We start from the raw sequence: 25,212 nt of genomic DNA on the forward strand, positions 1-25,212 counted from the left end.
CATGAAATCCTTCAAGATAATTGTGGATTTACATTTACATGAATGACTACGGCCATCAGGGAATGTAATCAATAATGAGATGTTGTATTCTTGTTTGGGTCAGAATTTACTTATCAGTGACCTGATGAATATCTGGCAAACACATCTTAAGTTGGTGTTTATTGTCACTGTTAACTGCTGTTCAGGACAAGGACTCAGTATTTAGAAGAAACCGTGTAAGGTGTGAATGTAGCAGCGAATGACTTCAGTGAAGTAATGGTGTTCTCTGGTAACCTTGAGCTTGAGAGTATTGTGCAGATGAGAGAATCTGGCTTCCTATTCTTTATGTCATAGCAAATACACTTGCAGTTTCTTCTGTTTTCTCCTCTTGGTACCTCCAGACCCCGCCTCTTTGTCCAGAATGTTGGAGAATTGTCAGGACTAGGAGATAAGAAGGAAATAGTCCAGTCTCACTGTTCAAGACAGTTTAGTTTTCTGCTGTCTTCATTTCTCAACTTGAGGGTCTTCATTCCATATTTACATTTCCCTAAGGGATAGTATCTTGTTTTTTGGCAGCAGAGGAACAGGGTCTCACTCTGTCGCCCAGACTGGAGTGCAGTGGCGCAATCTTGGCTCACTGCAACCTCTGCCTCCCAGGCTCATGTGATTCTCCCACCTCAGCCTCCCGAATAGCTGGAACCACAGGGCACCACCTCAATGCCTGGCTCATTTTATGTATGTATGTATGTATGTGTGTATGTATGTATTTGGTATTGTCTTTGTAGAGACGGGGTTTCCCCCTGTTGCCCAGGCTGATCTCAAACTCCTGAGCTCAGGCGATCCATCCGCCTCAGCCTTCCAAAGTGCTGGGATTACAGGCGTGAGCCACTGCACCTGGTGGGGTAGTATCAACTGAAGTTAAAAAGAACCACTGGATGCTTTGCTTAAGAAAACACATGGCTAAATTTCCAGAACTTTTATAAGGTCCAAAATAAAGACAGTATATTTAAAAGTTTGTGCCGTGAATTACAAGTTTACTGCTGTAGCTTTGCATCTTGCATGGCAACCACATAGTGCGTGTGTTCCATTAATCTTTGTTAAATGAGCTAGGTATGAGGCTGTATGGTAATTTGCTTATGTTGGACTTTGTATGTGAAATCAATGGGCTATTAATTTCTTATTCCAAAGAATTTTGTTTTTCAGATGGAGCAACTTGTCTATATTTAGAATTACATTACTAATGTTTTGTAAAGGACTCATTAGTCAAGTATGTTAATTAAAGGACACGCCTTGGGTTGAGGGAGTAGACAGTATAGTAATATTGTTGACTGGTATTTATACAGAGCCTTGTAGCTTAGAAGTTAAATTCTAGTGAAAACGCAGTCATTAGAAGTTAGCTGGGATCTTAACATGGTTCTTTCAAAACAGATTATTTTAGATTTAATGTAGGTTATTTTAGATTTAATGTAGGTTAAGTTAAATACATAATTAAAACATGTGCAGGTAATTGAATGCAAGATAAGCCATTCACAACAAAGGACTGTCTTTTTATTTTCCATTCACTTTCAGAAGAAATGGTTATCCAATAAAGAAAGATTAGTTTATTAGGCAAAAGGGAAAAATAAGAAACTTTTAGAAACGTTTTATTTCCCTCAGCCTACCTGCATCCATCCCTTAATTCACCACAGTCACATTCTTGAAAACACAAATATATGAAACAGAGAAAATAACCTTTTCATGAGTGTTAGAGTATGTATCCTAAGCTTTTCTATGATAGCTTCAGTTTAGGCACATTACTTTTCTCAGAGCTTAATTGCCAGAATAATTTGCTTTTCATTGCTTTTGTCAGAACAAAGCTTTCCAAGTAATAGCTACCCAAGTGCTTCTATCCAGACTAAATCAGGTTTAAAGCAGCAAACACCTATGCACAGTTCTGTAAATTTGAAACATTTCTCCAGCTAGTAAGATAAATTAGCTATTTAATGCATTCTTCTTAATATGAAACATTCTAAGTAATTGTAAAATGTAAGGAACTAGATGTTTGCCAACTGTAGGTGAAATTCTTCTCTTTCTATGTTGGGTGAAAAAATTCCAGTTCTAAAGCTATGGACAGTCATACTTATATGATAGTGGTCCCACAAGATTATAATACTGTATTTTTACTGTACATTTTTCTATGTTTAGATACACAAATACTTGCCATTGTGTTACAGTTGCCTACAGTTTTCAGTACAGTAACATGCTGTATAGGTTTGTAGCCTAGGAGTAATAGGCTATACCATATAGCCTAGGTATGTAGTAGGTGATACCATCTAGGTTTGTATAAGTACACTCTGTGACATTTGCACAATGAAATTGCCTAACGGTGCATTTCTCAGAATGTATCCCAGTTGTTAAGTGACACATGACCATATTTAAAATAAATCTGAAGTATTTGCTGGTTCCTATAAAATATTCTGAATGTATTTTCATTTGAAATACTTTGTTATGAAATTTATCATGTTGAAATGTTTAAATTATGTCTCTCACTCTGCAATGCTTATTTTAACAGGCTTAGTCTTTCATCAACATACCTACTCTTTACTCAGTATGAAAGTGTCATTCAGGGCTCTATGCAAAGTAGGTGTCATCCTAACAATTGGTGATATCTTCTCAAAACCCAGGAGTTTAAGGGGAAATTTCTTCAAGATTACTTTGTGATTCTTTTATACTTTCATTAAAACATGTTCCAACTAAAGAAGACATAGGGAGCAGTTATGTGTGCTTCTTTCTTAGATCTGGGAGGATAGTTCTATTTGTGTATTTATGAAAAATATTTCAAAAAGATTCATGCTGTGCAGTTCTCTCTCTTTGATTTGCAGTTTTCGTATTTGTATCATAACATTGTTATTCAGGTTCGGGTACAATTTACTTTCTGAAATGAAAACACCATACTGCCTTGTTTTTTTTTTTCTGTTTTCTATAACTTAGTCTCTTTGGAATTTTTCATAATAACTGTTTCCTTTTCCTTCTTATTTTATAGCTTTGAAGAAAGATGACACCACCTTTGATGAGGTAGGTTACATTTCTTCATCTAATGTTAGTACCAGGTAGTCAGTAGGTGCCAACTTTGTACTTAGAAACAGAAAAAAATGCCTTTAAAACACACACACAAGATGACATCTGTTTATTTCATTGCATTATGATATTTTCAAATTTTAAAATAATCGTTCAAATGAGTTTTGGTAGCAAGTAACAAATATGTCTTTTTCAATTAATAAACTAATTAGAAGACACATGCAGGCCTTTGTGTTGTTGCCTTCTTGCTGGTGGTAGTGCTTTAGACATGCAGCGTGATGTATGTGCTTAAGGCAAGTCTGGAACTGTTGGTAAGTTGGGCACCATGGCTCATTGCAGACCTCAGCTGAATCAGGGTGTGATGTGTTGTTGATGCCATATATTGTCTGTCAGTCTCCCAAAGGAGAAGGTGACTTTTCATGTTCTGGTTTTCCTATTCTTTGTATATCAGATCTGTCTTGATCTATTTGCCACAAAGCAGTATAAAATACTGTTCAAGTAAGGCAGAGAGTTCATGTGTAATTAATAGCATCCTGAATGTGATTTTAAAATTGCAATCATTCCTGAATTTTTGTAGTAAAAGTGGGAATCACTAGAGAAATAATGAATGTTTACAAAATGTTTTCACAGTGCTAAAGAGTGAAGTGTTTTGTTGTAACCATCGTGAGCCACACTCATTGATCTGTGTTGTAAACTGGGCCACATGTATATATAGATTGTGTTTTTTTGTTTGTTTGTTTGTTTTTTTGAGATGGAGTCTTGCTCTGTTGACCAGGCTGGAGTGTAGTGGCATGATTCCGGCTCTCTGCAAGCTCCGCCTCCTGGGTTCACGCCGTTTTCCTGCCTCAGCCTCCCGAGTAACTGAGACTACAGGTGCCCACCACCACACCCGGCTAATTTTTTGTATTTTTAGTAGAGGCGGTGTTTCACCATGATAACCAGGATAGTCTCGATCTCCTGACCTTGTGATCCACCCGCCTTGGCCTCTCAAAGTGCTGGGATTACAGGTGTGAGCCACTGCACCCGGCCTACATTGTGTTTTTATATAGGAACATGGGTGTTATCTATACAGTGTGCTTACTCTAAGGCCTGATGAAAGCATAAATTAGTTTGGTTTGGTGGTTTGTTTTAATAGTTACATATTCCATGAAATATGCTACCTGGCTTCCTTCTGCTGCAGTACTTCAGTGAGGAAAGGGCATTTGTGCTCATGGAAAGTCCCCTTGGCCATGTGGCTGGCTGTGGTGCATGGCAGGTCTGCTCAGGGAGAACCTGCTCCAGGCTGGGATTTCTGGATGGGGCCAGCGTCATTTGGCTGATACGGTCTGCTGCTTCATCTGCTGCACCTGTTCTCTTTTTCCTGGGCTGAGCTTTACAAACCTGTGTGTCCCTGGACTCTGAAGCAACTTTCCCTGCCAATGTTCCTGTGACATCCTCTACAAAACTTAATTCTTGTAGACTTGAAGCAATAGAGGAGTCTTTTCTTCTCCCTTCCTAGTGTGCAATAGTGGAGTTTTCCTCTAAACCTGTATTTCTGGAATTTCTGTAGTGTTGTTATTGAGATGTTTTTCAGGAGAGTGTTTTCTTTCTTTTCGGGAGAAATCAATATGAGAATATTTGGCACCATTTTTCTCTTTGTAAAGAAAGTTTCCCCTCTAATTATGGCGATAATTTAAGCTTACATAAAAAAGAGAGAAATAAGGAAAAGGAGAAAGAAAAAAATCTCATAAATCCTGTTACCCCGATACAACAACTGTTGAATGTTCTTGCTGCTTTCCCCGTGTTTTGAAAAAGCAGCCCATTATTATATCCTGCTTTTTTCTTTGGTACAATAACATTATATTTTCCCATGTTTTTACAAACTCTTCCTAATAATCATTAGGAATTTTGAAAACCTTTTTTCTTGCTTAAACACTATTGTTAGTGATTAGCTTTAAAAAACACCTGAGGCTGGTAACTGCTCCCTCTCTCTGTTATTCTGAAACCTCTGCATAGTCAAAGGTTTGGAGTTTGTAACTTGGGTCAAAATCATCCTTAGGTTTTGCAAAGTGGTTTCCTTCCTCTGCCGAAAGAGATTGGTAACTATCACAAATCAGTAAATCACAGAATGCTCGACTTGGAAGATCCATTGGAAATAATAATTTTCCCACTCCATCATTTCACAGATAAAGAAATTGAGATCCAGAAGGGGCAGGTAATTTCCAGCTAATGAAGGAAAGACTCAAGGCCAGAAAAGCTTGGGAGATAGTAGTAATGAAGCCATGCTGGGGTATAATTCCTAATTCAACTATCCCCTGTTTGGGCGTTTGACTTATTCATTTCATATCCTTTGTAAAATAGAGATAATAATAGTATCTTCCCTTTAAGGTAGTTGAGAGAATGAAATAAGCTAACGCACATAAAGGTTTCAGAATAATGGCTCACAAAAAGGGAATATCTCATAATTGGTGTTATCTTCATTGCCTTCATGATGATCATCATCAATGCTCTCACTCTGACATCCACCTTCTGTAGTTGGAAGGGCTACAGAGTAGATGGAAGGATTAAAAATGAAGAATTACAGCTATGAGGAAAGTTAATTTCAGATATTCCTCTTAACATTTCACATAAAGCTTCATGTGATGACTTGCATATTAAAACTGAGAAAGTATTATCTAAAGCCCACTGTTGTTTAGATTCCACATGGGGATGATTGCATTCAAGTTTTTAATCCCTGGGTGTGTTGCACATAGTTAACATTCAGTAAGTATCTATTGAATGCGAGTAAATATCTATTGTAGAGGAGTAGAGAGAGTGATGAATTAGGTGTCAGGTAGTGTGGATTCTCATCTGCCACTTTCTAGTTATTTGGGCAGGTCGTTTAACTTACCCTGGCCTCGACATTCTCATTTGTAAAATCAGTTGAACTGTGATCTTCAGGTTGCCTCTTAGCTCTAAATGTAGGATTCTAAATAATGTAACAACCAACATAAGATTACAACTTCTTTTTCATGTTTTCATGTCAGACAGGTAATGTGCTGACCTTGTAATAAGGTTTGAGGGAGGCACGTCTTACACATGAGGTGAAACCCTAGTCATCACGCTTATGAACTATACAAAAGGATCAAAATGACAACTTTATCACATCAGAAAAAAGCACTGAAACTCTGGTTGTGTACATAGGAACTGAGTTTTCTGAGATCATATTCAGATTATAATGGTAGAAATTTTCTTGAACGCTTATTTTTCTCTTTCTCTTTCTCTCTCCTGGAGCTGAGGGACTCTACAGTACATTGGAATCAATTCAGATTTGAGTCTTAAAACTTTGAGGGTTGGGTCAGCTTCTTAGGTATGCAATAAGGTGTGGCAACTCTCCTTATTCAGTATTTATGAGCTGGAAGGCTCCTTATCTTAAGGAGTGGCCTCTTCCAGAGAGTGCCTGAGCAGGAGTTTGGTAGCAACTCCCTGATTCATGTAGAGGATGCTTCTAGAGTGTGTGTCAAATGTTTGACCTTGAACACAGGAGAAAAAGAAATACAGACTTACTTAATCATACACTGAAATGCCCAAACCAGACTGGAATTATATTCAGGAACTATGCTTGTTGTAAACTGGGCTGTGTTTGTGTGCGCATGCGTGTGCTTGTGCGTGTGTTTATATTGAACAGTTTGGAATTATTGAAGCCTTCAGGTATTTACAATAAGCAAACAATAGGGAATTTTGCTGAAGCCGGTCATAGTTGGAGACGGGACATTCTATGAATGATCATTTTGTTTTTCATTTCATTATTTGGTCCCTGACTACAATATTAGTCATTTAATGTTCTGTGGGCTAAATCTGCACGTTTTACTTGGATGGACTAATCATTTCTAAAGACATCCCAAGTAAAATTTTATTAGTTTCAGTCCTTTTCCCCTCCCAACTTCTCGATGTTTGGAAGGGTTTGGCATAGTACTTGGCCATAATGAAGGGGCTAAATAATTATTGGAGAAACACATGGTTAAGCTAGATTGAAGATGAAAGAAGATTGGTATTTTGTGTCATAGTTTTTAGTGGACGTGATGTTTCCGGTGACATTGTGATGAGAGTCTTGGGTAAAGCATCAACTTCATATCTGTGAAATGACTGCAGAACTTTCCAAATGTCTTTTTACCTTTTGTCTCCAATAAATGCCCAGACCATGTCCCTAAGTGGCCCCATTTTTCCTGAAGTGATGAACAATAACTACACTATGACTTCTGGTGAATTTTTGAATTTTATTTTTGATTTAATGATTTATTTTAGAATATTAATGATACCTAATATATGAAAGGTCAGAAAATACAGATAATCTCCACCAGTGTAAAATTACCACACATAAAACCTTTTGAACTTTGGAGACAAAAGCTCTAATTAAGTGTATATGTATGTGTATGGAAATAGTTGGAAATGGTGATAGCTACAGCAATTCATGAATTGTTCTCATGGGTAGATTAAAAGGTTAACTCATGCGGTTCTGCTTTATCCCTCTGTTTTTTAGCTTTGATGATTTCCAGAACAAAGTATTGACTCTGCCTGGCTCTTTGGTGAGAAATACAAAATTTTTAGCAATTGGAATAAACCTTTGAAATGCAGAGAGTTTCATATATTTATGGCATATAATCCAGATAATTAAGCACTTAGTTTGTTTTATAAAAATGGGTGATCATGTATGAGTTTTCTCATTCTTCTCTGCTTTGGTCAGTTATTTTATGTTTGTGAGGTAGAAGGCTGCCAGCACTTATTTTGTCATTTTCCAGCTATTTTAGTTTTTCAAATCCTAGGAAAATGTGTACAAAGCATATAAAATTTAAAAAAGTTCTACATCTGGTCTGTGAGTGCCCCAAGCACATTTTTATAGGGTTTCTTGCTTACTTTACATTTAATATAACGATTCTGTTAGTTAGAGACTGTGTATATTGATCTTAGCTTCTAGTCCATGTCCCTCTTTGTTATTTTATATAAAGGTATAATACCAGAGCTAATAAAGGTGGTAGTTCTTATTATTACTATTATTATTTTTTGAGACATGGTGTCCCTTGGTCATCCAGGTTGGAGTACAGTGGTGCCATCATGGCTCACTGCAGCCTCCACCTCCAAGGCCCAGCCTATCCTCCCACCTCAGCCTTCTAAGTAGCTGGGACCACAGGCATATGCCACCACCTGGCTAATTTTTTAGTTTTTGTAGAGATGGAGTCTCACCATGTTGTTCATGCTGGTCTCGAAGGCCTGGTCTCAGGTAATCCTCCCATGTCAGCCTCCTAGTGTTGGGATTACAGTTGTGAGCCACCACATCCAGCCATGCATTGATTTTTATGAGAACCAGAATCGAGGGATGATATGGTTTGGATCGTGTCCCTGCCAAATCTCATGTTGGAGGTGGGGCCTGGTGGGAGGTGATTGGATCATGGGGGTGGATCCTTCATGAATGGTTTAGAACCATCCCCTTGGTGCTGTTCTGGTGATAGTGAGGGAATTCTTGTGAGACCTGCTTGTTTAAAAGTGTGTAGCACCTCCCCCTTTGCTCTCTTGCTCTTGGCTTCTGCCATGTAAGAAGCTGGCTCTGCCTTTGCCTACTGCCATGATTGGAAGCTTCCTGAGGCCTCCTTGGAAGCAGAAGTCACTAGGATTCCTGTACATCCTGCATGTCTGAGCCAATTCAACCTCATTTCTTTATAAATTACCTGGTCTTGGGTATTTCTTCATAGCAATGTGAAAATGGACTAGTATAAGTGGTTAGATACAAATATGATTTGTGGATATTTCTGGTCATTCTTTTCCATTTATTGAGCATGGTGGAAGCTGGTTCACTCTTTTCTCTACCCTGTTACCGTCAGGGGATGTCTCAGTGTCCATAAGGATGATGTATACTCTGTAATACAACATTCTAGCATTCCTGCCTTTCTCATATCATACCTGCTTTACCCTTATTTGGTTTCTGCAGGAGCTGCGTCTTACTGGGACTGTCCTAGGTTTAAAATATTAAATCCCACTAACAATCTTTCCTGTTTAGCTCTTTTACTGCTGATGTATTCCCTGTATCTCTTCTTTGCTGGCTTCCAGTTTCTAGATGATCCCTTCTCTGCCTATCCCATCCCATTCTCATAGTCCACAACCCATCCTCCCCCTTTAGTTCCTTTCCTGTTCACTCAGGGCACATCACTGTCTTGCCAGTATCCTTAATGGCCTTACCCCTTTGTACTTCATTTGTAATATATGCTGCCAGCCCTTGATTTTGACCTGGCATCTTTTCCTGTCTTACCTAGTGGCTGCCAAGAGCTGCTTGAGGAAATCACTCTGTAAATAAATTTATCATTTCCATCCTTAGCTGGAACGTCAGGCAACTGTGGACCATCTTGCATTTGTGTCCTTATGCCACTGACTTGTTTCCTGCTGAACTCTTTTCACTCACCCTAAGCCTTCTTGCAACCCTCCTCCACCCTTTCTTCTTTTAGTAGAAGGCTTTCTCTCTGTTAGTTTCCTAGGGCTACCCTAGCAAAGTACCACAAACTGGGTGACTTAAATAACAGAATTTTTATTGTCTCACAGTTCTGGGGACCAGAAGTCTGACATTAAATGGTAGCAGAGTTGGTTCTTTCAGAGGACTGTTAGAGAAGGATCCATTCGAGGCCTCTCCCCTTAGCTCTAGATGACCACCGTCTCTCTGTGTCTTTTTACATTGTTTTCCCTTAATGCATCTCTGTCTATCTAAATTTCCCTTTTTACAAGGATATAAGTCATATTAGATTAGGGGCTCACCCTACTTCAGTATGACCTCCTCTTAATTTAATTACATCTGTACGAACCCCTTTTCAAAATAAGATCACTTTAGAAGGTACTGGGGATTAAGACTTTGACATGAATTTTTGGTGGACACAATTCAACTTGTAACACCCTCCAACTTCTAAGAGCCCTTAATACCATTAGGTGTTCACTCTGTTAACACCCTGCCCATTCATGTACCCTTATTTGCTCCAGTCTTACTTCCTTTTTTCTCCGTCGATCTCAGGGTTTTGTCCTTTGTTTTGTTCCAGGCTAGTTCTTCCTCCTGTCCTCTCAATTCCTTTCCCTCCTTTCTACTCCAGAAGCTTACATAATTGATTATTGTCTTTCTTTACTATGTTTTCTTCCCTCTCCTTTTAATAGATACTTTCACCGTAGGCTCTGAACATGCTTAAGTCTTCCCCATCTCATCCATAACTTCAGCCTTCTGTCCTCTGTGATCAGTTGTCATGCTCTGGTTGAGTGGTTGGTGTACACTTGACGTCAGTGTAGCTGACTCAGCTTTCTATTCTAACCTCCACATCCAGATGTCCAGCTGCCCGCTAGAGGTTTCTGCCTCTGTGTCTCACAGTCACCTCGATCTTAGCACATATTATTAATTCTTGTATTTCCCCAAACATGCACCTTCTCGTTCCTCTCTCTGCTGTTGACTCTACCAGCCACATGATTTTCCAAGCTAAAAACTTGATGCTATCCTAACCTTTTCTCCAACCCCACATCCAGGTGTTGGCTTGGTTTTTGTTCCTTGCTGTCATATCCATTCCCACTGCTGATGTGCACATTCAGCCTCATCATCTGTTCCTGGACAGGGAGTAGTTGTATAACTGACTTCCCTGCCTACGACTTGCCTCCCACTCCAACAGAATGATGGGTCTGAAATACAAATTTGCTCTTCCCCTGCTTACTACTTTAAAAGGTGCAGGTTTAACTCCGAACTCCTGGCTTATCTTTCAAGGCCTTTCACGATCTATCTCTTTCCTACCTTTTGACTCTTATCAAACAGTTATCTTTATTTATTTATTTATTTCTTTATTTCTTTATTGAGATGGAGTCTCACTCTGTCACCCAGGCTGGAGTGCAATGGCGCGACCTTGGCTTACTGCAACCTCCACCTCCAGGGTTCAAGTGATTCTCCTGCCTCAGCCTCCCAAGTGGCTGGGATTACAGACGCCCGCCACAACGCCCAGCTAACTTTTGTATTTTTAGTAGAGACGGGGTTTCACCAGGTTGGCCAGGTTGGTCCCGAACTCCAGACCTCAGATGATCCACCCATCTCGGCCTCCCAAAGTGCTGGAATTACAGACATGAGCCACCGCACCCAGCTTCAAACAGTTATCTTTTATTTTTGTGACTTCATTATCATTGCAGCTGCTGCCATCTCAACTCAGAACCTTTTCACTTTTACCTACTTTAGTTCAATAAACTCTTCATTGGTATCACTGCTCCATCTTATTCCTCCACTCAGCCTTCCTGAAATATCTTTCTTGTCATAGTACTCACCTATTCAAAGATTCATATATCAAGTGATGTTTATTTTATGTCATGCTGGATGTGGTCTCAGCCTGACTCTTGATCTAGTTCAGCCTCACAGGCATTTATGGGTTGACCGTCTCTCAGCATCTTACAGGGCTGGGCCTGGGTAGAGATTCAATCTCACTCTCTCTTGTCATAAGATTTTATAGACCAGGTGCGGTGGCTCATGCCTGTAATCCCAGCACTATGGGAGGCTGAGACAGGTGGATCACTTGAGGTCAGGAGTTCGAGACCAGCCTGGCCAACACGCTGAAACCCTGTCTCTACCAAAAATATAAAAATTAGCCAGGTGTGGTGGTGGGCACCTGTAATCCCGGCTACTCAGGAGGCTGAGGCAGGAGAATCGCTTGAACCCTGGAGGCGGAAGTTGCAGTGAGCTGAGATTGCACCACTGCAGTCCAGTCTGGGGGATAGAGTGAGACTCCATCTCCAAAAAAAAGAAAAAAAAGATTTTATATTACTTTCTGTCCTGTTTTATTTTCACTATGGTCATGTCTGCCAGTCCTAGATGCTATGAAACTATTCTATGCAAGAGGTCTAAAAGTTAGACTGTTCTTTAATTATGCCAGTAATCCAGGAAGTCATTATATTTCAAATTCAACCTTTTAGATAGCTGAAAAAGAACATCACTACCTCCTTAATTCTCTCATTGGAAATTTAGTTTTAATTTTCTGATGCTTAAAACTTTCTGTGCTTCAGTTTTTTCCTTTTTATAAGTGTTTGATCATATTTACCATCTCCCTAATGATGGTAGACATAATTATCGTAATTAGGTCTAGTCCCAGACAGTGGCTCAAATGTCTGGTTAGTACTGTAAAGATTCAGAGAGGAAGTACATGTCTGTCACAAAGTGTAAGATGTATGACATTTGGGAGAATTAGTCACATTCAATTTGTAATTCTCAAAAGGCAGAATGTTACAGAAATGGAAAACATGAGTAGTGTCCTCTTTCCGTCGTGAGCACCCTGCATCCTGGTGGCAGGCTGTATAGCCTGTAGGAAGTCTCTGCTGTAAGGAGTGGTTAGTGTTCCCTGTTGGGCAGTGCTCTGATTTGCATGTTTGAATTCATTTGTTGAAAGCTGACCTTTGGGCCAGGCCTGGTGGCAATCCCAGCACCTTGGGAGAGATCACTTGAGGTCAGGAGTTTGAGACCAGCCTGGTCAACATAGTGAAACCCTGTGTCTACTAAAAATACAAAAATTAGCCGGGCGTGGTGGCGGGTGCCCGTAGTCCCAGCTACTTGGGAGGCTGAGGCAGGAGAATTGCTTGAACCTGGGAGGCAGAGGTTGCAGTGAGCTGAGATTGTGCCACTGGACACCAGCCTGGGTGACAGAGCAGGACTCTGTCTCAAAAAAAAAAAAAAAAGAAGATGACGATGACCCTGACCTTTGACGTAGGAAGTCTTTCTGTACAGCCTAACTACTGTATTTTCTTCAACAAATGCAAAATGGGCTCAGCTGCAGTACACTATGCCTATTTTCCTTCTGACTGGAATTTGAGCCATTAATTTAGAAATCTTTATATTGCTGGGTTGTGATTGAGATGGCTTCTCCTATTCAGAACCATAGCAATCATTGAAATCAGTGAGGCCAAGGTGGGTCAGAGTTTTCTCAGGACTGGATCATAGATTCCAGTCCTGAGTGTTTGAGACAAATTTTTTATAGTCCCAAACACTTTTTTTTTTTTTTTTTTTTTTGAGGTGGAGTTTCGCTCTTGTTGCCCAAGCTGGAGTGCAGTGGTGTGATCTTGGGTCACTGCAACCTCTGCTTCCTGGGTTCAAGTGATTCTCCTGCCTCAGCCTCCCAAGTAGCTGGGATTGCAGGCATGCGCCACCCGCCTTGCTAATTTTGTATTTTTCGTAGAGACAGTGTTTCACCATGTTGGTCAGGCTGGTCTCAAACTCCTGACCTCAAGTGATCCACCCGCCTTGGCTTCCCAAAGTGCTGGAATTACAGGCATAAGCCACCGTCCCCAGCCTAGTTCCAAACACTCTTAACTCTTATTATTCTTGCTGTCATGAAATTTATAAAAGGCATAATTACAAGATATTGGAACCAGCAGTTTGCTTTCAGTTTTGCAAGCTCAATTTCTTCAGGACTCATCAGTGTCTTAAAGGAGCTCTTTCATCATTTTAAGGGAGTGATTGAAGTAATATTTACTTTTCCCTTTTGAATCTATTGTATTTTCAGTATGTAAAGTTCTGGTTATTTTTCCAATTTACTATTTATTTTTTAAGTTTTCCTTCTTTCTTAGTAACTTTTAGTTTTCTTAAATTTCTTTTTAAAATCCATTTTTTTAAAAAATAATAAAAGAGATGGCATCTCGTTATATTGCCCAGGCTGGTCTTGAGCTCCTGGGCTCAAGCGGTCCACCAGTTTCAGCCTCTCAAAATGCTAGAATTACAAACATGAGCCACCCTACCTGGCTGTCTTTTAGTTTTATTTTATTAACTCTTTTGAAATGAACTGTCCTTTCTTTTAGGCGTATGAGCCTGGGAATTTTCTTAAAATTAATTAATTAATTTTGCCTTGGTAACTTTATTGTGACCTGAGTGTTGCATGAGCATCCTAAACTTAGGCTGGGGATATGGAAAATTATTTTACAGTGGTTTTAGGAAAAAGCCAGGTATTAGCAAAATATTATAGGATTATGAAATCATCTGCAAGTATGGCATGTCTTATAGTGTAACATTATATGATTAATTTTTTAATACGGAAATTAATGGTTTTCTTGCTTTTCAATAGCTACTCTAAATTCTATGATACTGATGAATCTTATGTGTATAAGGAATGTGTTGAAAAAAAAAATTTAAGGTTTTTATGACCCATATAGTCATAATACAGTAGAAAAAAAGTTTTCAATCTGTGCTTTTATACCTAGATGAAAATGCATCAGGCAAGTACTTATTTGACCTTTCACTGATTAAAACTACCTTTCTCCAGTCTTGCAAGTTATACTTTGAAAGACATTTGGAATTGCATAGAGAACCCAGGGAGTCCTGGATTCTACAATTCTGTGTGCTCTTTTGTGTTTTCTCAGTCTCTGGCTACCCTCATGTAAGATGTCTATAATGAAGTGTGGTATTTAGAATAAAACTATGATGTTTTTCAGAGTTTGGGAATTATTCTAGTCTAGCAGATCTTGAACATGTTATAATTCTGTGTTCTGATCAGCTGAAATATTGAAGTACGTAAATACTTTTCTTTAAAAAATGAGTATATTGAAGTCAGTCTTTCAATTATGTTTTGATGTATTTTTTTTTAGTGGGAAAGAAGGGGACTGTGTTGCAGTTAGGAATTTGACTTATTTCAGATTTGCCCATGGGATTGTGCCAAATATGAAATTATAACCTATGACATATCTCTTGGATAACTTAGTTGTCTTGGATTATTAGTTTTTCTATTTTAACGGTTTTTCAAAAAAGGAGATTGCACCCATTCTATAAAGCAGTGATGGGCTGTGGTAGAGGTGGAGGGTGAGAGTTTTCTAAGTGCTCCTTAAAGATTTTGGTGCAGGCCTCTTCACTTCCCCTATCAAAATATTCACACACCTTGAAAATTTTGCTGCTGTAGTTAGCAAGGGTTATTCTTGGGGGTGTGTCATATCCCTCAAATGAGTTCAGAGTTTGAGAGCCTTTCTTTTAAAATACCTGTTGCTGAATTATTAGGAGTTGAAGATGGATATTGCTACAATAATATGCAATCTTATTTTTTTTGGAACAGCTCTTGGTTTTAGATAATGCTTTCTGATTTTTGATTCAGAAAATATAGTCATCTTAGTCCTATAATTGTGTATTTATTAATATCAAATTCATAATCCAGAAATTTTAGCCTAAAGAAAAACTAAAGCAGTGATACAGAAATCTCCAACAAAGAAACCGGTAAGTAAGCATTATTCTACAACAGAGAAAAATGAGTGAGAATAACTTATGGTTACTTTTGATTTGAATGAAAACATTTTTTTATTAATTAAAACATACAGGTAAAGAAGAGATATGTTAGTTACAGTTTTTCAGGACATGAATTACAAATTCTTTTGTGTCATAGGTGCTCGTTTATTTTAAATCTTCAGCTATATAGCTCTCTTTGTATTGTCTTCAAGTGAATATGATGGAGAATGTCCTGCAGTGCTTGTTTCTCTTCTCTTAAAAGGCAGACAATTTAATCTTACAAATGAGCATCCTTGGGTCATTACATATTGGGGTTCAGGTGTGGAAAAGGCTTGGTAACATATGGCTTGTCCCCAGATGCCCTAATTGAGTTCAAAACTTTCCCCAAGAGGTTTGCATTACTTTATCTAAATGATGTGTTACATGTGCAACACAAAAGGTGTTTTAGTCATGAAAGGAAAAAAAAAATGTGTACTTGCAAGATACAATGCAAATTGTGCAGTGTGCATTGCACTAATTTCTATATAGTTATTAGAAGATAAAAAAGATTAAAAACCCGTAAAAGTGACATTAATTGGATGACCACAGTTTTGGATGACTCACTTTGATGATCTTCAGCATTCCCTTTAGTTCCCTTATATCATCATCATACATATATGTATGTATGATGATGAGATATATATATACACGTGTGTGTGTGTGCGCGTGTATATCTATACACACATTTTCCTCCGTTTTGATTATTTTTTTTCAGGCAAGATGGTTAGGCATATTAAACTCAACGGTGGACTTTTTTCAGCTTCAAAACCTTACCTCTTCTCACAATTATGTGTTTCATTGAGTAATATTTGCTATTAAGAAAAGTAATTATGTTCATGGCAGAACATGTATAAAATAAGAATTGCTATTTTACAGTGAAACAGCCATTGTATGTAGTGTATGCTCTCAGTTTTGTAAGATTGTAAGTATCCTCTGCGTGGGGAAAACATTTGAAAAAAAGGAAATGCAACAAATGGATAATGGGGAAATTGGGGTTTATTGAAATTGTGACTTGCTCAGAGTCCCTCAGCTAGAAGGTGGTTTAATCTAGTATTCTAACGTAGTCTCTCTGCATCCAAAGTGTATGTGTGTAACTGGGCTGCCTCCCAGGAGAAGGGAGAAAAGGGCGAAATAACATCTAGGTACTACTACTACTGGCGCAGCATATAGTTGGGAAAACAAAGTTCTCACAAAGAAACAACTGATTTTGGTAGTAATTCTAGCAGATGAATGGTTTTTCCTAAAAAAGGCCTAACAGTAAGTGAACCTTAAAGATTCCTGCTGTAGATCTATGTCATTTTTGAACCGAGTTACACGCATTTTACAGAGAGGAAACTGAGACCCGGGGAGATTAAATCATTGTTACTAAATAATGTTGCATGGTTGATTTGTTGTTGTGAAATCAAGGGGGTTTCTCTGCTGAATTACTCTTTACGTTTTAGATTTCAGTTTCAAGGTTACATTAAAACTAAGCTTGTATTGCCATTTTTATGTGGATTTAGGTGGGGAGTGGGTGGTGGATTGTTTGGTGAGATGTAAACTTGATCCTTCTGGTAGTAATTTGTGTAGTAAAAATTTCCTGCTAAACGTGAGGGGTCTGTAGTCCATGAAGATTATGGAAGGTTAACTGTTGGTTGAGGTACCATGGACCACCTTGTGATAGGCAGACTGGTTTGAGCTGGAAGGCATGATGAGAAAACTGCTGTGTTTTTACTAGCATGTTCCAAAAAAAGTGTCAGAACGTCTTTCAATGGGTGTAAATTGCCTTCATTGAAAGAGGCAAATGGTTAATATTGAACAGAAAATGTCAGATAATAAATTCATTCATTTTCTTTGAGTCCTGAATATATACACTTGGATTATTAGCTTGTACATGTGAAGCCACTCTAGCTTCATTTTTAATTCATATTATGACAGCTAAAATATTTGTGAAGATTAAAAGTATAGAGGAAACAGGTTTTTAATATTTACATCTTAGAAAGATGAAGACTTTAGGTGGGTATAGGGAGAAACACTCAATACTTTGGATTCGTTTTAATTGGTAGGGTGAGTGCTAAGAAAAGGGATAGACCAATTTTTTTCTTTCTTTCTCTCCTTTTCCTTTACATAAACATAAAATGCTTCCAATTCACTGGATTTTCTTCTGTGCTTCCAGTATCATTGCATTTTCTTCTTTCCCTTTTCTTTGTTCTTTCTGAAAATACCTTGCTTTTGGTGGTTTAGTTGCCAGCCACTGGGTTCCACCTTGCCCTGAACCCTCTCATGACCCAGGCTCTGGGTCCAGTGAATGACCTTTTGGTTGCCTTTGCCATCTTTGTACCAGACATAATACTTTTCTGATGCGCGACTGGTGCAGGCAAGGGAAGAAGAGTGGGGAAGTCTCAGGCAGGAGTTAAGAGGTGTTATATAATGATTGGCCGTGTTCTGCTATTAGAGCACAGAATTATGGCTCCTAAAAAAAGACTTGGCCTTTCTGATGCTCCCCACTGCATTTAATGGACTAGTTCTGCCAGTATTTACATTGCTTGATTTACTTTATCTTCCCTTTTTACCATCAGTTGAGTTGGAAAGATTTGAGGACACATACAGAAAGAGTGATTTAAGATCCTTTCTGATCCCATTTGGACTCAGAAGTAGGAGAATTTGTGTCTTATTGTGTCTTTTTCTTTTGCTTTTTGATGAGAAGGAGCAGGGAAGTAAAAATCTCAAGAGAGCAGAATCAGTTTTCTGGTCACCAACCTCATTAAGTTAATATTTACTTTTAAAATGAATGTATTTGCCAGCCCTTCCCACTGTTTGTTTGGGAAGCGTTTAACATACATTTGAGAGCCTCTAACTAGTTTCTACCTCCATTGGGTATTTCACCTCTCAGACTGGTGGTAGTGAGTGTGACGTGTGGATCCCAGTTGGAACATCTATTTCTGTCACTTCAATATTACATTTATGTTGAGGGTAAAGGAAGGGAAAGAAATAAAGCTAAGGCAATTTCTCCCTGTTTTTCTGTGTCTACTGCACACTGTTGATTGAATGATATTTAACATCTCTAGTGCTTTTAAACCCATTTCAAATAACACAGTTGACACATATGCAGGGGTTTCAGGAAACTGGACATTTAAATAAAAGATGCAGCCTGAAAACTCAAAGATTACATTTGAAAATCTCTTTCCAGTATTCCATAAAATGATTTTAACAGTTTTTTTGTCTCTTGATACCTGTAACTTTCTAGATGAAAGCTGTTATTTTTCTTTAGGCCTCAGATGAGTATTTCTTCACTATTAAAAATTTTAATGAACATAAAATACTGATTACTTTAACTTCTCTAAATATTTAATAACCACGGTCTTCAGGTACATTGTGTAGTAATTTCTGTTGGTTTTTTAAAGCTTGCCGTGTGAGAGATTTGACCATTATGTTTAGTTATTTGAAGGCTGTTCTGGGGAATGTAAAAATTGATACTGAAGGAAAAAAAGAACTGGGTGCGGTGGCTCACACCTGTAATCCCAGCATTTTGGGAGGACGAGGTGGGTGCATTGCTTGAGGCCGGGAGTTTGAGATCAGCCTGGCCAACATGGTGGAACCCTGTCTCTACTAAAAATACAAACATTAGCCAGTGTGGGGGCCCAAGCCCGTAGTCCCAGCTACTTGGGAGGCTGAAGCAGGAGAATTGCTTGAACCCGGGAGACAGAGGTTGCAGTGAGCAGAGATTGTGACACTGCACTCCAGCCTGGGTGACAGAGCAAGACTTTTGAAACAACAACAACAAAAACAGAGAGGAGTATGACTATTCATGATCTAGTTGACATCCCCTTGCTGTTATAAGTATGTATATTAAATGTTTCTGTAATGTATATCCTACAGGATGATGTATCAGTGTGTAGTATTTTTGTCTAGTTGGCAGCCTGAGAAATATCTGTGAACTTTGAGTGGGACATCTGCCACTTCAAGGATCAGCAAGGCACAGACAAGCCACAGGAATTATTAACTCAACAAATTATTACCTTATCAAATTAATTATCTAATTTACTCCGTTGACTAGGCTGGGTATTTTTCTTTGAGTTTTCTTTTCTTTTTGGTGGATCGATTGATTGGCACTGGCATGTCAGGGGCAGTGACAATGCTGTTTCTAGCTGAAACTCTGTGCTCTCCAGACTGCAGTGAGTGACGCTTCTCCGCCTGAACAACCTCAGAATCTGGGTGCGGGTGGAAAGTGCAAGAGCGCTGGAATCTCCTCCACCCATCTTCCAGCTTGTCACCACGTCCACATTAGTAATCTGTGTGAGGCTGCCTAGTAGTCTCCTTTTTCTTATCTGTACAACAGAGGTAACCATCTCTGCCTGGCAAAATCATAAAAACTAATAAGATAATGCTTGTAATTCCTGTAAAGGGTCTTGGCACAGAGCAGGCACCACTGTTTCATAGAGCTGGGCTGTGCCCCGCAAAGCATTGGCACATGCAGCGTGGTACTGCACGTGACATTTGGGCCATCCTCCACACAAGTCCTCACATCTGTGGGCACAAGCTGTGGGGCACATGAAGCCTCCTGGCTTTATGATGGGAACACCAGCAATCTAATTTTAGGAACCTCCACATTTTAAAGAGGGGGAAACTGAGTCTGTAAAGTCCAAATTTAGGCTTCCTCCTGTTGTTGCCCCACTTCTGTCCATCACAGTGGCCTTGCCATGACCACATGTTAGTGGATCTGGCAGAAGGGAATGCCCACTGGTGGGATTTGTATGCCAGGTGGTTTTTGTTGGATGGGATTTTGCATCCCACAAGACAGTCAGGGGCTCTGCATATGTGAGCACTACTAACTCATGTTTTAGAATGAAACAGTGTTCACATATGTCACATCTACAGTGTGCATCTGGTCACAGGATTTCCAGAAGGTCTATGATGATTACCCCAGATATAGAGGGAGGGAGAATTTTCCTGTACCTCCTCATTTTTGGGTTGGTGCCTCCCCAGAGGTTCTCCTGATTCTACTTGGTTCCCTTTCTTGTTTGCCAGCTTTTGTAATGGCACGTGTTTATTGTCTGGCAGGGGAAGCCCCTTTGTCTCTACTCCATGTGTCGTGTGTTCATGTGTTCATGTGTTGAGTAACTGGTACATTTTCTCCATTGTAGACACTTATCAAAGTCTTGGGACATGTTGTCTGAGCAGATGTTCACATCCTCAAAATACTCTATTCCCCCTACAAGACTGTGTAAGGTTCCTGAGGGCAGAAACAGCATTTCTACCTCTCTCTAAATCTCATTCATTCAGAACAGTCCTTTGCACCTAGTAGATGCTGAATAAAAGTTGCTTGAGAGAATAAACAGATAATACTTTTGGAGTCTTTTAGGTGAATTTGTTGTCATAATTCAGTCCTCCCTTCCCCTTCCCCTTCCCCTCCCTTTCCCTTTCCCCTCCCCTTCCCCTTCCCATTCCCCTCCCCTTCCTTTCCCCCCTCCCCTCCCCTCCCCTCCCCTTCCCTTCGCCATAGGAATTCACCAACTGTTTATTCATGGGGATGGGATTTATCTTAAATGTTTTTTTCTGTAGGGACCTTATTTAATTTTCCCGGTAATGTTGGCACTATTATTTCTGTTTTTACAGATGGGGAAACGGAAGTTTAGAGAAGTTAAGCAACTAGCACAGGGTCACAGGGCTAGTGAAACTCCAGAAGTGGTGATGACCCAGACAGGGCCCTCATACCAGCTTAAGTAGCAGCTGGAGAGACCTGCTGGATTGTTGGCCTTTTAAAGGGAACATTGAAAGTTTCTTGCATTTGGTGATGATTGGGTTACATTTACTAGAATTGTATAACTTTTAAGTTGCAAATTAATGCTAAAAGTGTATTAGGGTGGCCCTAGGCTGTGGGACTAATTGAGAAATGAAGTACAATGGAAGTGCTGCAAGCAAATGGGTTTTCCTGCTTAGAGTAGGTACTTACTATTAATCCTGCAGCATTTGCTTTAAGGAGTTGGAGTCTTTCTTATCTAATTAAAAAGTACAGGTCAGATGTTGAGTGTTGTCAATAATTTAGCGCCTGCATGTTTTTGTCCCTGTTGTTTGTTTGGAAACTACAATTTGGAATCTTCTGTGCACATTTTAAAAAATAAATGACTGTGTGGTAATATTTTTGCTTAGTAAATGTATGCATTATCATCTTGAGCGTAGGAGTTTTCTGTACTTTTCTTGAAACCTTTGTTAATAGAAAAACTGTCAATCTAGTGCAGTGATCTTTCCCTGAAGTCCTCAGCATTCAATTGGGTATAAAAGTTGTGATCCCAGAGCACATGTTTTGAGGTTAATCCTATTCATATTTTTGGTTTTCTTCTTCATTCCCAAGATATATAAAAATGACGAACATTTGAGATTGCACATTAGTGCATTGGATTTTTATCTGGGGTGGTCCCTTCTCTAAGTGGGTAGTGGGAGTGTGGGAAGGTGAAGCAATACCTACTAACCTTATTCGTGATTTGGGAGCTTGATTATCCTTTTTCCAAACATCCTAAGCAAAGACTGCCCTGACTGTGTTTTTACTGAAAGCTCTTCCTGTCATTCTGGGTAGTTTATGCTTTTTATTTACTTTGTGTAAGGAAATTCCTTCTTTACTGTCCCATCTTATCTTAGATCAAAGTTTCTACCCAGGGACCCTACTTAAAAAGTATTGTCTGAGACTGCATGTGTTTTCTTTCTTTTTTTTAGCACTCTGAGATTTTGCTCCATCTGCACTCTCTGGTTTTCCTTCCTTCTATTTATGGCAATTGTGTAATGAATATTCATAGTTTCCATTATTAATGTAATAGCATGCCATTTGTCAGCTCTCTGGCTTTCTCGTATTTTTTATATATATATATATATATATTTTAAAAATTATTTTTATTTATTTTAAAATTTTTGTTGTCTTTGTCTTCTGTAATCTTTTTTCTTTCTAGAGTTTGTGATCATGTGTTTTTCCTCTAACCCAGACATATGTGTAGGTCTAAAACTGCACAGTGCAGGATGTCAAATGGCTTAAAAGGATTTCTGCTGTGACTGAAAGAGTGGATCTGTGCCCTTCTGAGGGTGTAGGCTGACCACATGAATACCAATAATTAGACATCTTTTATTTTAAGAGATGGGCAGCTGTTTCCTTAGTTGAATTTGGAGATCTTTAGTTATTTTGCTTTCTTTAAAGGGCTTTTCTCTGTATATATGAATCTCTTTGGCAGGGTTGATGGCAGACTGGGAGACTGGCATGGCAATAGTGGGAAAGACAGAAGGGAAAAAAAGCACAACTGAAAAGGAAAACCTAAAGTGTTCTGAATATTAGATTTTAAGGTATTAGGTTTTTTTTTTAAGTTTTCTTTTTCAATTTATTAAAAACTAGAATATGTAAGTATTATGAATATCAGTTTATTTTTCAGTCATTTTAAGGTAAAATTTTCACCATCTCACACTTGATCAGAAAGTCTAGCAATTAACTTTCCCCTTGAGCATCCTGAGCCATCCCTCAGAGATTTGATTAGGATGGCAGTTACAGTGGTGATAATGCCTTCCTGGAGTTTTCAAGCCTTTTATTTAAATCAGTGCTTATTATCTCTCACTGTTGTTTTAAGACACAGCTCCTGAACCTGAAAGTCCAGTGAAGATTTCATCTGGAAGGTTGGGTTACTGGGTGTGTGGGATTAGAGGCACAGGCTGCTGTCTTCCTCTTTGTCATCATCAGAAGCCCTGAAACCCCTTCTCATGCTTGCTAAGATTAGGCAGGAGTGTCACTGCATATTTATAATATATTTTATAGGGCTTCATAGTTTACAAAACAGTTTCATATGGTATTTCAGTGAATTTTTGCAACAAAACAGCCCTGTGAAGGAGTGGACATATAGTTTCATCTGTTTTGTAGAGGTGGAAATTGTACTCAGGGAAGGTAAGTGCTGTTCCCCAGGCCACAGTCTTCTGTTCTCACAGTGGATCTTTGTCTGGGACTCAGGTTTCATGCCCTCTCACCCTCCCCTTATTCTGCTTCTCCTGAAAAGGTCAGGATTTAAGGACATTGCATTCAGCATCAGACTAGGGGAGGTATGTGACCTAGAAACACTAGTGATATGGATTTCAAAAAGGTAGTTATTTATTCTACTTCATAAGATTAATGACAAATAATGAGTCACTTTCTAATTTGTCTATTCAGACAAACGCATTTTGTTCTCTATGTTCTTTCTGTGTTCTAGATTTATGGACCCGAATGCTTAATTTTACATAGCAGTAAAAAACATAAATCCTATTTTGTATTCTTTAGGTGCCTCAAGAGCCAACAGCTCAAACTGTGGAGGCAGTATTGGCAGTTTGGCTAAGAGGAAAGAGAGAGAAGTGGCTAGCAACCATCCCCCTGAGAATAGGAGAAAATGAGATATTTCTGACAGCATTACAAACTGGAGCAGAGGTTTGGTGATAACAGGAAGCTGCTTATGAGAAGGATTTAGCATTAGATATGGATTTGAAACTCTGCCCCACCACTTAGTAGCTTTGTTACCATGAACAGACAGTTGCTTAATCTCCCTGAGCTTCAGCGTCCTCATCTGTGAGTGAAGGCTGTGAGGCAGTCTCATATATTATAAGGCGATAAGTCAGGATGCTGGAACGAGCTGCCCGGTGTCATAAACCTGTAGTCAGTCATAGCCAGGCTCCAGCACGCCTTGGCTGTGTGATACTTAACATCTCCATGCCTCAGCTTCCTCATCTCAAACAGGAGGATTCTAATAATACTTATTAGGATTGATAGGATCACCACAGTTTCCAAACATGTAAAACATTTAAAACAGTGAATGGCTCATAGTAAATTCTCTACTAAAAGTTAATTGTGTCTGGGCACAGTGGCTCATAATCTCAGTGCTTTGGGAGATCGAGGAAGGAGGATTGCTTGAGACAAGCCTGGGCAATACAACAAGACCCCAGTTCTAAAAAATAAAAAAAACCTGGCCAGGCGTGGTGACACACGCCCATTGTCCTAGCTCCTCAGGAGGCTGAGGCAGGAGGATGGTTTGAGTCCAGGAGTGCAAGGCTAAAGTGAGCTGCACTGGCTTCACTGCCCTCCAGCCGGGGCAACATAGGGAGACTCTGTCTCTAAAAGAAGTTATTTTTAAGTGGAATAAGTTAGGGTGGTACTTGCCACATACATTAAGCTTTCAATAGACTAGTTTCTTCCTCCCCTATTTAGATGTTTTGAGGTTAAGCCTAATGAAAGCAATTCAAAAACCACTAAAATACAATTATTTTAATATTTGCATCACATTTAATTAATGTAACTATTGATCTCTTACACCTTGGACATTCATTTTTTAAATGTAGTATTTTAAAATGTAATATTTTTGCACTATTAATCACTTAAAATATTGCGTTATATCATGTCTAGGAAATTCATTATAGGCCTTTCTAAGAGAGAAGGCTTTGTGATAAAAGCCAGCTGCCTAGACATTTCCACCCTCCTCACCCATCCCCCAGCAGGCTACAGAAGCAGCAGGCTGGCAGAGGTCCAGATTTCCTAAGTGATGGGATTGTTCCCGGGGCCAGGAATGAGAGGAATCTGCCTAGATTGGAGATGGCTTTAGCTACTTTGCTTTGCTTCATACTCGTAGTCTTATTCCCAAACTAAATCTGACCCAGCACCATTTTCCATTATTGGAGATGTTTTAACACTGTGTGTGGAGGTCTTGCTATTTAAACAATGATTTCTGAATCCACTTTTTAATCCCATGGGAGCTTTTCTGTTTTTTCTTTGTACTATGGAAGAACTATGAGTTAATTTTAATTTGTAGTTACACCTCTGCAAACCAATACAGTCTTTCTGTGACTTCCACTGGTAGCGCCGTTCTTGATCTGAGGCAACTATTGGGATTGTGGTTTTACTTTCCCATTTACTTAGAAGCGGGAAGGTTTAGTTGTTTAAATGCCTTAGACCAGGAAATTATTGG

General features: G+C 39.1%; 1 protein-coding gene and 1 non-coding gene across 6 annotated transcripts in view; one reads left to right on the forward strand and one right to left on the reverse strand.

Annotated features, from left to right (window-relative positions):
* Positions 1-25,212, forward strand: part of CDK14 (cyclin dependent kinase 14) — a 798,330-nt gene that overhangs the window by 198,936 nt on the left and 574,182 nt on the right. For 3 of the 5 annotated variants that reach the window (XM_050782870.1, XM_050782869.1, XM_050782871.1), the window contains 2 exons: positions 3,002-3,033; positions 7,535-7,580. In XM_050782870.1, coding sequence (XP_050638827.1) covers positions 3,014-3,033; positions 7,535-7,580 — 66 coding nt within the window. In that variant the 5' untranslated portion in view covers positions 3,002-3,013. The remainder of the gene's footprint in view (positions 1-3,001; positions 3,034-7,534; positions 7,581-25,212) is intronic. The other 2 variants (XM_050782873.1, XM_050782868.1) reach the window with 1 other exon arrangement.
* Positions 6,036-6,140, reverse strand: LOC126951871 (small nucleolar RNA U13). Its single transcript, XR_007724714.1, has one exon. It is a non-coding gene; the product is annotated as a small nucleolar RNA U13 (small nucleolar RNA).

Source organism: Macaca thibetana, chromosome 3, assembly GCF_024542745.1.
Source record: "Macaca thibetana thibetana isolate TM-01 chromosome 3, ASM2454274v1, whole genome shotgun sequence".
NCBI classification, from domain to species: domain Eukaryota; kingdom Metazoa; phylum Chordata; class Mammalia; order Primates; family Cercopithecidae; genus Macaca; species Macaca thibetana.